The 15,926-nt window shown below is 46.6% G+C and overlaps 1 protein-coding gene across 3 annotated transcripts in view; it reads right to left on the reverse strand.

The window, feature by feature from the left end:
- Cyth1 (cytohesin 1) overlaps window positions 1–15,926 on the reverse strand; it is a 95,490-nt gene that overhangs the window by 48,600 nt on the left and 30,964 nt on the right. Inside the window, exon 1 of one of the 3 annotated variants that reach the window (XM_028892589.2) lies at window positions 7,229–7,301. The exons of the other annotated variants lie outside the window; for them this stretch is intronic. Within the exon in view, the coding sequence (XP_028748422.1) occupies window positions 7,229–7,259 (31 nt within the window). The 5' untranslated portion in view covers window positions 7,260–7,301. Of the gene's footprint in view, window positions 1–7,228; window positions 7,302–15,926 lie in introns of those variants that run through there. 3 annotated transcript variants of the gene reach the window in all.

A 15,926-nucleotide genomic window follows, 5' to 3' on the forward strand; every position in this document is an offset into this window, starting at 1 on the left:
CTAGCTTTATTCACAGCACATGAACTGCTCACCTTCAGGTGGAACCAACCCGTGCTAAATGAAACTGATAGCAAAAGCCTGTATGAACACACCTCTACACACAAACTCTAAGTTACAGGGAGCCAGCAGACCAGAAGTCAGGGGAAAGGCTGCAAATGAGCCCCTCCCATACCTAAAGAAAAAAAATGCTAAAATAAATCAATATACAACCAAATTTATGAAAGCATAGTAACAGAAAAAAAATTGGAGAAAAACCTGCTTGCAGAACAGGAATCACGCCAAAGAAAATGGAAGTTTTTAAGAAATTACTTTCTTAGACTAAGAATTCAACACACCTATTAGTGACTGTGGAAGACACAGAGTTGGGAAGATAGGGCTCCACCATCCAACAGCTCACGTGTCACAATTTCTCTTACAAAAAGAAGAATCAGACAGCATATAATGCCTATCAAAGTGCTACAGGGCTGGACGTCAGAGAACCGTGGTACACATCAGTCTAAATTGACTCTACACAAGAGTCAAGATTGGTGTTGAGCCGCCGAGTTCACCAGGAAGGAAAAAGTGTCCAGGCTGGGGGTGAGATGGGTGGGACAGAAGCGGAAGGGTGGCCCGAGTGGGAAAAGTCTGGAAGGCAAGCTGGAATCGGCGGTGACTTTTGACTCCCGCTGAGACAGTGGGTCCCACTGTTGCTGAGCTGAGCTGAGGAGCAAAAGCAGCAAGGAGGCGCCAGGGAGAGAAGGGAGAAAAGGACCTGGAGGCCTTCCAGTTCCAGAGGAAAGCACAGGGACGGATGAAGACAAAGAGCTTCCTCGCCTACGGTGCTGGCGGCTTCAACTGCCACCCTTACCTGACACTAACATTTCAAACACACCAACTAGCACCACCCTCCCCCACTCCTATCTCAGGCACAGGGATGGCTTCTGACAAGAGTGTGTGTGCACCGTCACGATTTCTTTGGCAACTTCTGATGAGGAAGGCATGGACCAAGGTAGCCTTGGTGGCCCCTCAGCTCACTGACGGACGCTCAGGGCTGCCTGCAGGCTCTCTACACACATGACACGAAGGAGCACATTGAACACAAAGTCCCTGCCCAGGCACTACCTCAACCTCCTGATCGTGAAGGTTCTGAGATTCTTTATACTTAAAGTTGCTTTGTGACTCTTTAGTAAGAATAGAAACAATGAGATGCTTTTTCAAAGAGGCCACCAACTGCCATCTACTTTTGCTCAACGAGGGCCTGAAAGTTGACAGGGGCATCTCTACCCTCACATGTCTTAGTTGGGTTTCTGTTGCTGTGATACATACCATGACCAAAAGCACCTTGGGAAGAAAAGGATTAATTTCAGCTTACAGCTTACAGTCCATCATGAGGGGAAGCCAGGTGGAACTCAAGGCAAGAAGTGACACAGAGGCCATGGAGGCAACGCTGCTTACTGGCTTGCTCCCATGGTTGTTTACTTTCTTATAAACCACAGAACCATGCATGCAGGGGTGGCACCGCCCACAGTGGTTCCTCCCACATCATTAATCAAGAAAATGTCTCACCGACTTGCCTACCAGTCAATCTGATAGAGGCAATTTCTCAGTTGAGGTTTGCCCTTTCCATATAACCTCACACATGTTGGGGTGACAAAAACCTAAGAGTGCCAGACACCCGCTCTTCAGAGCTGTCCTTAGTCCCGGTGGCAGCGCTGGAATCCCAAAGGAACTCAGGAACAACTGCTGACCCTGGGTGGAGCCCAAGCTTCCTGAGTCCAGAGCAGTCCAACCGCTGGTCCCATTGGTGGAACCATTGCTTCAGGAGGCCAAGGCTGGGGAGTGGCCACAGAGGCCCACGCCTCTGGCCTCTGATACAGGTGCCAGAGGGGTGTGTGTGTGTGTGTGTGTGTGTGTGTGTGTGTGTGTGTGTGTGTTGGGGGGGCAGGATTTCGTCTCTGCCTACCCACAAGTGTTCTCAGGGGCTGCTCTTAGATGGGCCCTACCTCCTGCCCTGCACAGAGGAAGCAGCTGGGCAGGAGAGAAACTGCAGCAAGGGAGGCCCAAGGGAGCTGGGGAGGAGGGACAGGAAGAAGCCAGGCCTGTGTCTCTGAGATCCAAGGTAGATGTAAGAGGCAGACTGAGGAAGCGTAAGAGCTGGGACATGAAAAGATGCTATGTTCCACTACCCGGGAAGTGCAAACAAAAGCACCCACCAACTGCCAGGCCCCCTATGTGCACGCACTCCCAGAAGTGCAGACAGGCTGCTGCAGCTTTCTGCACCACCTTAAACACACGGGGCTTTGCATCGGAAAATTTGAGTCTGCTTCTTAAACTAAATTTGGATACTTTTTGTAAAAGATTGACTGATTCATTATGTACACAGTATTCTGCCTGCGTGTATGCCTACACGCCAGAAGGGAGCATCAGATCTCATTACAGATGGTTGTGAGCCACCATGTGGGTGCTGGAAATTGAACCCAGGACCTCTGGAAGAGCAGCCAGTGCTCTTGACCTCTGAGCCATCTCTCCAGCCCCTAAATTTGGATTCTTAATTTGTATATAAGAATTTTCCCAATGACTACCACATCAAAATTGTAAAATCTGCAAAATGTTCAGTACTGTACATGGTGACTAAAGAGTGAGGTGTTCTGAAGAGGCCAGTAGTGACACAGGATGGCATCAGGCAGCACTGTGTCAGATTCCTCCTTATGCATGACATATGCCTGGAGGACACATGTGAACCCCACACCACCAGCAGCCACCACATAGATGAGGCCTGTGGAGAAGGGCATGCCTGCTCTAACTCTTCTTTGCTACTGTTCTGTACGTCGGGTCCACAGGAAATGCAATCTTTGCTGCTGAGGCTTCTCTCAGAGAAAATGAAGAAAAGCCACTGGCTCCTTCGCCCAGACAGAGCCTGAGCCCTTCCTCTGTGTGGAGCATTCTTGTGCTCTGGTCCACTATAAGTGACACCCTACTTGGCACCCTGACGCTGCCATGGCAGCACCATGGCCTTTCCTACGGACTTGCTGCTCAGAATCCTGACTCAAAGGAAGACGGAGAAAGGGTATCGAGCACTGAGAACAGGGCGGAACAGCACTGACTCTGGAAGGACTCACGGATCTCTCGGGGCCATAAGTTGAGCTTCCATGAGTCAGTCCTCCTCCGTAAAGTGTGAAAAACACAGGACTAAGGCAAAATATGACTTCCTTCTTTTCTCAAAAAAGGAAGGGACATGCTGGGTGGGTCCTTCCACAGCAGCGCATCTGCAGGGAGTCCCCACAGCTCCCTGCCACACCACAGACAGACAAGAGAACTTCTTCCTCACTCTCAGGGCTCCTTGTTCAGAGGCCTGCTCTCCTGGGAGCCAAGGCAGACTGTTATTTAGAGCCGACCAGGGATTGGCTGGAGAGCCGCACAGGCACTTCTTGCTCTGGAAGTCTGCCTGCACAGCTGCTGGTGACACCTGGCTCTGTGTGGAGCCACACGCACTGCTCCACTACTCGAGGCTGAGGACCTGGGAGGGCAGGCAGGAGAAGCAGCATTCCCCGGCGTAATTCCTAAGAAGAAAGTACAGCTGAGCAGGAGACAGACGGACAGACAGACGAGCAGACACCAGAACACTGTGTTCAGTGAGGCTACTTTTGGAAGGGTGTCAAGGTCCAAAGGGAAAATGAGAGGTGGGAATTCCCAGATATTTCCAAGTCTAACTCTCCATCTTTGACGTAGCTAACAGCAAACTATATGCAACCTCCACCCTCATTTCAGTAAGTTTTTGTGGGCCCCAGGGTGACTGACTGGCTGAGAACGGGCGCATGCTGCCTCCAAGGCACTCTGTTCACTCCTCTACCGTACATCCCAGCTTCATCCTCACTGGCTACTCTGCAAGCCTGCAGGACTCTAAAACCCCAGACTCAAGCCTGCTCTTCTTCCCACCGATACTGAACTCTTAGAATCTGATTCCACCTTCTGCCTCCCAAACCTCCTTTCTAACTGGTCCTGATGTCTGCAGCTAGCCTGGCTTTCATGCTCTACACAGGGAACATGGCAGGTGGCGGAAGACCTCAGGCAGTGGGAAAGGCCGACTGTCTTCAGAGGCAGCTACGCCCTGGCTTCTGTCCCATGTCCTCACTGAGGAGAAGAGGTGAAATGGTGCTGTGCTCCACAGGGAGGCCTGTAAAGCTCAATCAGAGGGAAGCCCTTCAACACTGTCACAGCAGATGGTGACACAGGCTTTTTGTCTTCATGTGTGCTTTGTACAACATCAAACATGCTCCTGCTTAAAAAGAAGATGAAGTCAGGTGTCACCTTGAGAAGCACCTGAGGTGTTCATCCACAGCATCAGCACCTTGGGTCTTCCTTCCAATACCTACCAAGCAGCTTGTCCCAAACCACGACACAGGTCACCAGGGATGCTGCTGCGAGTCAAGTTAACATCAAGGTGAATTGTTTAGTTGCTACCTGAAAACCTAGTGTATACACAAGAGGTGCTATATGCAACTCTATTTGGTGTGTTTTCCTATAAATAATACTATTTTATACCCTTGTAGTACCATAGCTTCAGACGTTTTTGAGTCTCTCTTTTTTTTTTTTTTTTTTCAACTTGACAACCAAGCTCAGGTCTGAACTGCTCCCTGAGGTGAATTGCTCCTGACAGTTTCTCAATGAGGCACAGATCCAACACCAACAGCCCGCTTCACACGCCTGGTCCCTGACTGGTCCTTAGCAACTTATTCTCCTACTGAAACCTACAGATTCATTTAGCTAGCATTTGCTGAGCATCTGCCATAAGTGCAGCCTGTGCTTGGAGCTGGGACTTAAATAGCTCCAGACCCAGCCTTGCCAGTGGGGAGAGGCGGGCAAGCCTGTGGCAGCAGGAACTTGGCACAGCATCTGTGCATGCTAAGGACATGCCGAGATGCTGCAGAGGGGCCAGCTGGATCCAGGACTTGATGATCAATGATTCCAACTGGAGAAGCTGTGGGAATGGAGAACCCCAAGCCTGAGGTCAAGTCAGAGCCAGCAAGAGAGAGCGCTGAGAGCCTCCTCTGGAGGGCCATGGGTACACATTAAGGAGTCTGGATTCCATACTAAAGAGAGGGTTCAGTGGCAAATCAAGGGGGCCTACACATAAGCAGAAAAGCTCAAATAGCTAATCTACTAGAACCAAATCTATGGCGGTTAAGGAAACAGTGCCCAATTAATTAATTATATTGGTAACTCTCACTTAGGCAAATAAACACATGATGCTAGAGAGCAACTGCTTATTTAAGTACAGATAAGAAAGGAGGTAAAGGGTTGGAGAGATGGCTCAGCAGGTTAGAGCACTTGCTGCTCTTCCAAAGGACCTAGGTTTGACCTCCCCCAGCACCCATAAGGTGGTTCACAACCATTTATAACTCCAGTTCCAGGGAATCCAATACCCTCTTCTGACATCCCAGGACATCAGGTGCACATGTGGTGTATGTACATACATGCAGGCAAAATATTCATGCACATATATAAGTAAATGAATAAATGATAAATAAATAAATGTAAGAAGTAATTTTTAAAGAAGGGTGTGAAAGCAGCATGGCTGATGTGCACAGCAGAAGGACCCGCCCTCTGAATGTCTGTCCAAAGTCCTCACCACTGAGCAGGCATGCACTCAGGAAAGCAAATCTGGGGAGGTAGCTTCGTAAGAAGCACCCACACTCCTCCTTCGGGACCTTAGGGACTTGCCACAGGAAACTCCACTTGTTCTCTTCCCTTTTACACCCATCTAAATGCCATCCTGCTTCTGTGGCTACACGGCAGGAATCTACTTTAGCAATGGTTAAAAGGGCAATGTTCTTCCCTTTTGTTCCAAATAGGGAACATTAAGAGGGGGTTGGAAATGGGGACACTGGCTTTTCAGGGTTGTTCATTAAAAGCAGAGCTGATGTGATCCCTCAGGCCCTGCCCCTAAAGCTCTACCATAAAGCCTGCCTCAGGCCTATCACCCCATCCCCGGATTTAGGCCTGCACCCACACTCAGGGCATCTGATGATACACTTTAAAGCCTACAGGACAATGGGGAATCCAACCACATATGACTCCTCTGGCTCAAAGTGACTATAGCACACTTTCTAGATGGATGTAAAGATGGGTGAAGAACTAGCAGCCAATGATCACTGCTGGCCTGGTTAAGCAGTCTCACTCCGATACTATGATTATTCTAGTATTTTATTCTGTGTCCTCCTCTTCTGTCAAAGCTATTTCCCTTGGAGCTCAATACCAGGGCTAATATGGATTCACCTCTTAAAAATAAAAAATAAACTCCCAGTGGGCAGCTTACCCTGGCCTGGTATCGGCTCCCATTACCATCCCCCCAAGTCCTGCAATAAAGACAGCATATCCTTCTCACTCAGAAGTTGTACCCACAACAGAGTTTTTCAAGCAGCCTCATGGAAACTGCCCAGGGTGAGCTCTCTTTAGAGGTGAGACTTCAAGGGTGTGCTCAGTAAGCCAGGCGAGGGAAGTGAATGAGAGAGCCAGATTCCCTGGACTCATTCCTGGAGCACGGCCTCATCTCTGTCGAAGCACACGATTCGCGGGGGTCACCCTCGCCCTCTTTTGCCTCCTCCGGGCTGAGCACTGCAGCGGAGCTGAGGAAGGCGGAGACAGCAGGGAGACTGACCCTGGAGTTGCAGCTCCTGCCTCACAGCTCCACTGCTGACAGGGGGGCTGGCGGAAGATGAGGGAAATGCAACAGACACCACGAGACTTCAGTCTCCACCCGGCGAAGAAAGAGGAAGCCTCTCCTTTGGCTACACTTCATTTAGGAAAAGCAAGAACCGGTGATGCCGGATGTTGACGGCATAACCCAGTGGATGCCTTTACTTGCCAGCCCAGCTTCACTGTGGTTCACAACTGCTCCTCAGATACAATGAACAGTCCACAAGCAGGAGCATCTATGGTTTTGTACAAAGCTCAAAGTAAAGCAAAGGCTGGCAGAAGCCTGGATGACTCTTGCCACCTCATTTAGAATCTCATAGTTACTCACTCTCTCTGCCTCCCTCCCTCTGAGACACACAACACACCTCTTAATCTTACTCAGCACACTGAAGCTCTTTGAAAGAAACAGATAAAAACCAGACTCTAACTGCACCCTCCACAAAGGCCCAGTAAAGCTGTCCCTGTGGGGACACACAGATGAGTCCAAAGAGACCCTCAGAACCCACCCCACCCGCCTCAGACCACCTGGGTCTAATCTGGGGCTGGGACTCACCATCCTCCTCTTCTCCTTCCTTAAGAACCATTGTTTGGCTTCTCAGAGCAGGACAGGCTGGGCTCTGCCACAAAGGAGAGGCTGCTGCTAACTCACTAGCAAAGTACCCAGAGCAAAGTTTCCTGAGCCGTGCTTGGGTGGAGCTAGGAACACCTACAGGAGCTGTCCAGCCACTAGGGCAGCTAGAGGCTGCTTCTGACTACCAGAGGAACAGGGACCAATTAGCCTGCAGCCTCTGCAGGCGTCACCACACTCTGTCACCACCCAGTTCCTGAAGTCAAGCTCAAGCACCTTCTAGCACGTAGCACAGCACTGAGTCACCACACAGCTCAGCAGGGCCCACCCTGTCTTCACTCAGCCCAGCAAGGGCACAGTAGCTGCGACTTTCCTCTTCACCTCCTCAGTCTTCCCAGGAACACAATCACCCAACCCTGTCATCTCCCAGAGAGGAAGCAATACGTTAACATCCACAAGACAATGACGAAGATGGCAATCACCACCACATGCTAGCATGTCCCAGCTAAGAAGCAGAAGGCAGGGCCTAGAGATGAGAAAATCAAGGGCCACACTCCCAATGTGAAGTCAATTTCAACCCCATTTTGATTTCTGCAATCTTAACTGACACTTAACAAGACCATACACAACCGGGCGGTGGTGGCGCACGCCTTTGATCCCAGCACTCGGGAGGCAGAGGCAGGCGGATCTCTGTGAGTTGGAGGCCAGCCTGGGCTACCAAGTGAGTTCCAGGAAAGGCGCAAAGCTACAGAGAGAAACCCTGTCTCGAAAAACCAAAACAAAACAAACAAAAAACAAAACAAAACAAAAAAAAAAAAAAACCATACACAATGTTTACCTCCTAAATTAGGTGAGTAATGCATCTCCTTGTCCTTAAATGCCATTTCTTGTATTGAGGACTTCCAACTCTTTTCATCATGACTGTGGGGCTTGCAAGGTAGTCCAGTGGGTAAAAAGAGTTTGTCACACAGCCTGATGATCAAGTTGAACCCCAGAATGCACATAAAGGTGGGAGGAGACAACCAACTTACACAAGCTGTCTTCTGACTGCCACATTCTCATGATGGCATGCATAAGGAACGCCCCTACCTCAGCACAATAAGTAAATGTAAATAATAATGATAATAATAATAATAACAATAATAAAATAAGGAAGTCAAGTGGCGCACACTTTTAGTCCTAGCAGAGGCAGAGGCACGCAGATCTCTGAGTTAGAGGCCAACCTGGTCTACAGAGCAAGTTCCAGGACAGCTAGGGCTACACAGAGAAACCCTGTCTCAAAAAACCAAAGTAAGTAAGCAAAAATAAATAAATAAATAAATAAATAAATAAATAAATGAATGAATGAAACAAACAAACAAACAAACAAACAAACAAATAAATAAATAAATAAATAAATAACAACAATAAATCAGGCAGTCAAATGGCCCCACAGGTAAAGTGCTGTTCTAGTTTTTTGGAACCTGCACAGTATTTGTCGCAATGCCTGTACTAATCACCCCTGTGGCCTAGCCAACAGTTGCTGCTTTTTGCTGACATCATCCCTAACGACTAAGTGATACTGAGCATTTTAAATATTTTGGCCATTTTTGTTGCTGGGTTTTAGGAGTTTTTGTTTGTTTGCTTGAGACAGAGCTTCATCATATAGCCCAGACTGGCCTTGAACACACACACACACACACACACACACACACACACACACACAGAGAGAGAGAGAGAGAGAGAGAGAGAGAGAGAGAGAGAGAGAGAGAGAGAGAGGCCTGTGGAGTACTAGAATTACATACAAGCCTCTTTCACCATGCCTGGCTCATCTGTGACCATTTGTATTGCTTCTTTCAAGAAAGGTCACTGGGCAGTGGTGGCACACGCCTTTAATCCCAGATCTCAGGAGGCAGAGACACGGGGATTTCCGTGAGTTCAAGGCTAGCCTGGTCTACAGAGTGAGTTCCAGGACAGCCAGGGTGGTTATACAGAGAAACCCTGTCTTGAGAAACTTAAAAAAAAAAAAAAAGAAAGGGAAAAAAAGGCCTATTTCCATCTCTTGCTTTGTTTTTCTGTTGTCTTTCCATCTGTTTGTTTTAGACAGCCTCACGTAGTCCGGCTGGCCTCAAACTCCCTACATAACCGACAATGACCTCAACTTCTGACCTGCTCCACCCCTCAAGTGCTAAGGTGCAGGCATGCACCACCATGCCCAGCCACTGGCTTCTTTTTAATTAGGTGTCTTCTTCTGTTTGGTTCCTTGTATATTCTGGATATTATATTCTACATAATTTACAAATATTTTTTCAAAAGCTTTTTAGTTTGATAAACTCTCATTGGTCTGGTTTTGCCTTTGCTTGGGGATCTTATCCACAGTATCATTGTCTGTAACACCTTACAGCACTGCCCTACTTTTTCTATTGGTTTTATAGTTTCTAATCTAATTCAGGTCTTTGGTGTTTTATGGTGGAGAGACAGTCAGATTTCATTCCTGGTTATATATGTGGATAGCCAGTTTTACTGGGACCAGCGCTGGCGCCTCTGTTGGAAGTCAGTCGGCTGCAGAATGTGACTTCTGGGCTCCCGCTTGTTTCCCTTCCGTGTGACCACAGCATGCTATGGGACTGCTCTGCTTTGCAGCTGTTTGAAACCAGGTGTTAGGATGCCTCGGGCTGTGCTCCTTTTGCTCAGGACTGTACAGTCATAGGAGACTTTCTGTGAAAGTGACTACTGTTTTTCCTATCTGTGAAGAAGGGCACCTTTATTTAATCCATTTATTCCAAAGCATGTATTCTAACAAGTAACACTAGTCTAGAATTAGAAAATTACCTCCTAAGGATGACAAGCCCAAAGTGGTCTCTAGCCTGAGTTGACAGACTGGTCCTCTGTTGCCCTGCAGACTGAGCCAAGTTGCTCCACCTTGCTAAAGGACTCCTGGGGACAACAGCCCCCTGCTGTTCTGATGGTGACCACAGTGAAGCTGCATACTGCACCGGGTAATACTCCTTTTCTAGCTCCTGATGCATCACATCAGGATGTTCTTTTCTGCATGTTTTTCACAATGTTCAAGAAACATATTCATGAATGAATGCAGGAAATATTAGCAGGCAGTCTAACCCTTCCCCCAATGAGAATCACTGTAGGGTTTGGCCTGGCTTCTTTTGCATGCAATATACATTATGCTATACTGTCTCTTTCATGTCACACACATATATATATATACACACACCAGAAAGTTAGCAACTATTTTTGCATGCTGCTTATAAACACCTCGTTTTCACTTTTGTGTGTGTGTGTGTGTGTGTGTGTACATGTACGTACATATATGTGTGTTCACAGGTGTGTGCATCAAACACAACAGGTATTTCCTCAGTTGCTTTTCCCTTTTTTTTTTTTTTTTTTTTTTTTTTTTTTTTTTTTTTTTTTTTTTTTATTTGTATAGCCCCAGCTGGAACACACTATGTAGACCAGGCTGGCCTTGAACTCACAGAGATAGGCCTGCCTCTGCCTACCTAATGCTGGGACTAAAGGTGTGTGCACACCATGCCCAGCTCTTCACCTTACTTTTGGGACCGGGTCTCTCGCTGAATCCTCACTGGAGCTCATTGATTCAGTTAGACTGACTGGCCAGAAATATCCCTGCGTTCTGCACCATTTAAAGACTGTTTGATGGTTCCTAACCCATATTTCTTCTGACCTTAGATCTAATTCCCAGATGATCCTGACTTGGGAGGGACAGGTCACTTCTGTTTCCTATGTCATAGCAGTGTGGTAGCACATGTCTGGTCTGTCCATACAGGCCTGCACTGAACTGCACTGACAGGTGGGGACATTCCCAGTGCTGACCTCTGCACTGGCCTCACTGCATTCAAGCCTGTCTTTCCCTAAGTGTGAGAACACTTCCATTCTGTGAGCTGATATTACACCTTATGTTCTTTTTTCTGTTATCCTTCCTACTGCTTTGTAGGACTGAATACTGAATAGAATATTTACAACCTATAATGCAATCTGTCACTTGTTTTTAACTCCAGTTCTATCTTTAGTTTTACACACTTTTTTAAAAAAAATCAATCAAATTTATCATCTTTCCTTCCTACTGTTTCACCCAATAAGGGTCCCGGAGCACAGTGGGTGTGGGCTGTAGAGACATCAAGACCAAATGGACACAGCATTTCCATTGTGTGGAATGACAAAGACAGGGGAACATACAAAAGCAGAGTGGACACCACTCCTGGACATGTGCTCTGGGGCTCAGGACAGTGTCAAGTTCAGTGTGGGCAGGAAGGACTACAGGAGGTGAGGTCAGAGGGTGGAGGCCCTTGGCGGACTGTAGGGAGCCTTAGGCTGTTACATTAAGGACTGCAGCTTCTGTTCTGGGTGAGATGAATGACCATGTTCTGGGCAAAGCAAAGACATTGACTTCCTTTGTGACAAGACCACCACAAGAACAGACTGCAGGCAACCAGGGCAGAAGCAGTGTGACCTGAGAAGCTGCTATGAAAGACGGGTCAAACTCCTGTTCCATTTATGTCTAAGGCAGTGCCAGGACCTATGGGTGGACTCCACATGAGGCATGGAGACATGAAGAGTCAAGGCTTAAGCAGAGGCCACAGGCTGGGTCTCCGCAGCTTCTGCCTCCCAGTCCTCTCTCTCGGCCCAGGAACCTTTACACCCCTGCTTCTCAGGATCTCAGAGCCCCATCCCTTCGGTTCCTGTGACTCCACATCCTCTGCAGCTCAGGACTTCACATCCTTGTTCACTGCCACTGCCCCACAGCTCCTCACAGCCCTGTCCCTCAGCTCCTGGTTTTGAACCTTCACAACTGCCACCTCCATTAGCCAATAACCCATTCTTAGTATAATTTTCAAAAAGTGACTCAAAGTAGCTCCTATGACAGCTACCATCCCTCCTTGGGCTCCTCATGAGACTTCCTGGCAGTCCTGATGGGGAAAGTTCTGAGTCCTGGTTCCTGTGAGCCTGACAAAGCTGCCCTACAAACTTGAGTGCAGCAGAACCCCAGACCACACCACGATGCCCTCAGCTTGACTTCTGTTTTGCTAAAGCTAGTGCAGCACTAACTCTGTTAACTAAAAAAGGAAATAAAGAAAGCCTTCTCAAATCCTTAAAACAGACATTACCTACCAAAGGCCCATGTCTGACTCAGAGGAAAGTGACTACATAATTTATCATCTTTACGAGGCAAGGCATGTGGTGTGCCCCTGTAATCCCAGCACTCAGGAGCCTAAGGCAGGGGGATCATGAGCTAGAGGCCTGCCTGAGCTACCTGTCTCAAAGACCATCTGTCTCAAAGTTTAAACAAACAACAAGAAAATCCACAGTCCTGGTGGCACAGGCCTATAACCGTAACTACAGAAAAGGTTGACACAGGAGGACTCCAAACTCAGGCCTAATGCCCATGCTACAAGGTACATTCAAGGCTGGACTAAGTAACTCATTGAAACTCTACCTAAACAAGAAGGCAGGTCAGTGAAAAGAACACTCATCTAGCTTATGCCAGGTTTTATCCCTAACAATGCCCCAAACAAACAACAAAACAAACAACACAATAATTTATCTTCCAAATTGGGACTTAGAACTGAAAGCTGGCAATATTAAGAGTTTCAGTATCTACCCATGGGGCTGGAGAGTTGGCTTAAAGCATGGGCTGCTCTTCCAGAGGACCTGGGTTCAATTCCCAGTACCCACACAACAGCTCACAACTGTCTGTAACTCCCATTCCAGGGGCTCTGGCACCCTTATACAGACATACATGCATATAAAATAAAAAATAATTAATTATTTTAAAAAAGTTACAGCAGTCTGCCTGAGCGTGGTGACACACACATCTTCAATCCCAGTATTTGGGAAGCAGAGTCAAATGGATCTGTATAAGTTCAAGGCCAGCCTGGTCTATACAGTGAGCTCCAGACAGCCAAGGCTGCATATAGAGACACTGTCTCAAAAGCAAAACAAAACTAGTTACAATACAAGCAGGAACAGGCTGGAGAAATGGTTCAGCGGTTAAGAGCACTGGCTGCTCTTCCAGAGGTCCTGAGTTCAATTCCCAGCACCCACATGGTGGCTCACAGCCATCTATAGTGGGATCTGATGCCCTCTTCTGTCATAAAGTTGTACATGCAGTTAGAGTACTCATAAATAAATAAATAAATAAATAAATAAATAAATAAATAAATAAATAAATAAATAAGTCTTAAAAAAATTACAAGCAGGAACTATCCATTACACTAGAATATACAAACATATCACATAATGATACACTAGGCACATGTACAGCCAATGTCAAATAGAGTCTTGTAGAAAAGTCACTGCATTTGCCTGGATGGGAGCTAGGGCAGCCCTACAGTGGCTTTGAAACTGTGGAAGAAGACAGTGGAAAACTACTCATATTATGTGTCAGGGCGTTCCTATGCAAGTTTGCTTTTAAAATAGATTTTATTATGCATATTTAAGGTATACACCATAATGTTCTGGAAGACATGCAGCTAATAAAAAGGTTGTGCAAGTTAACTAACACACCTGTCATCTTACGTATTTACCCTTCTTCCCCATGGCAGGAGCACAAGACTTTACTCATCCTCTATGCATCCGAGCACAGCACACTGCTTGGCTGTGCTTTCACAGCAAGCTGGAGCTCTCCTGACCTATCCCTCAAATACTGATGCAGGGGTCTAGAGTCAAGAGGTTTCTTATTTCCAAATAATTAAACATATTTAACACCCCCCCCCACAATGGGTAAGGTGAGAACATACAAACATGGGCCAATGACATGACACTAGATGTCATGAATATTTCTATGGTAGTCTGTGCTTCCACGAACTATTATTTATTTATTTTTTTAAGACAGGGCTTCTCTGTGTAGCCCTGGCTATCTTGGAACTCACTCTGTAGACCAGGCTGGCCTCAGACCCAGAGATCCACCTGCCTCTCCTTCTTAAGTACTGGGATTAAAGGTGTGCATCACTACCACCTGGCTCCACTACCATTTTTTTTTTTTTTTTTGATTGGTTGGTTTTTCTAGACAAGGTTTCTCGGTGTAACAGTCCTGGCTGTCCTGGAACTAGCTCTGTAGAACAGGCCGGCCTTGAACTCACAGAGATCCACCTGCCTCTGCCTCCTAACCACTGCCCGGCTCCACTAATATTCTTAATTCTCTGACTCTAGAACACTTCCTGCTTGCCTCAGAGGTTATGGTTTAGCTTTTCTACATGTCTACTGAGTATAATTACAGCTATATTTTTGGTGAAACCACTACTTAGCATCTAAAAAGAAATAAATATTGCTTACAAAATATCCTACAGATGGAATTACCACAGCGTCATGAACGGTCACTTTTTCCTTGTCCTGTGTCTGTCACTGAAAATTGTCAAACTCTACCGCATCATAAACAGTAGTATCAACAGGGCCAAGTGTACTAAGCACTATGTTCAAAGCATTGTGTCTTCCAAAGAAGAAGTATAAAGGGGAGCATATTACTGAGACCCCAAAGCCTGCTCCCATTCCCAACAAGCCTCTCTGGCACCTGGCAACCCACAGGGTCCTCATGGCTGGTCAGAACAAGCCTTTATGAGGCAGAATTATAGCACTTTTATTATCAAAACAAAGAATCCAAGTTAATGAGATGTCAAAACAAACACAAACCTAATGCACACCTTTATGTTTTGTATTGCCTGCCCCTCCCCCCTCTTCAGGTTCTCACTCATCTAGGCTGGTTTTGAACTTGCAACCCAGGAAATTCAACTTCCTAAGTGCCAGGATTACATGAGTGTGCCACCATGAGCATCTCCTGTTTATTTTTTTTTCTAAGAAGAGCAACTGACATTTGTAAGAAGAAAATAGACACAGAAAGATGTAATGTTGTAAAATAAACAAAGATTGATCTTATTTATTCCCTTTGTGAAGAAAATCCATTATTGATGGCATAAAGTGTCCCAGAATGAGCACTGTATGGCTTGGGTTCCCTTTCTGCAAAGAGAACAGATGGCCCTGCCATGCCAGTCTCAGATCATGCCGGTCTCAGGTCCTCCTAGAGTGTAGTGATGCGAGCATCAGGAAGACCCCGCTCAAGTGAGGGGCAATGCAATAAGGCAGACAACTCACCAACGGAGCACATCCAGGGATGTTGGAAGATTCATCCTGAAGACTTCATTGACATGTTCCTGATTCCAGGGAGACACTTGCCTCCATGACAGAGAGCACACAGTATGATCCACAGGGGGATGACAAAGCTGAGGCTAAAATAATCTGCATACTACACTTCAACATTGTTGCTATGGTACCTTTAAATATCTTTTAAGTAAAGCAAACAAACTAATTATTTAATTAAAAAAATTAAAAAGTTTGCCAGGCAGTGGTGACGAGAGGTAGGCCAGGTGTATCTCTGTGAGCTCGAGGCCAGCCTGATCTGCAGAGTAAGATCCAAGACAGGCACCAAAACTACACAGAGAAACCCTGTCTCGAAGAAAACAAAAAACAAAAAAAACGAAACAAAAAAAGTTTAAAAAAATAAATTAAAAAAGAAAAAACACTGTATCTGGAGACTCAATCTATGCTGCCCTCTGCTGGCTAAATGAATAAACTGTTACTAGCTATGACTCTTGGCCACCTTTAAATGTCTTCAGGGCAACTGTAATATAGGAAACATACTTTGTGACTATATGGCGACTTTCAGCTTTACTCCTCC

Source organism: Peromyscus leucopus, chromosome 8b, assembly GCF_004664715.2.
Source record: "Peromyscus leucopus breed LL Stock chromosome 8b, UCI_PerLeu_2.1, whole genome shotgun sequence".
Lineage (NCBI taxonomy): Eukaryota > Metazoa > Chordata > Mammalia > Rodentia > Cricetidae > Peromyscus > Peromyscus leucopus.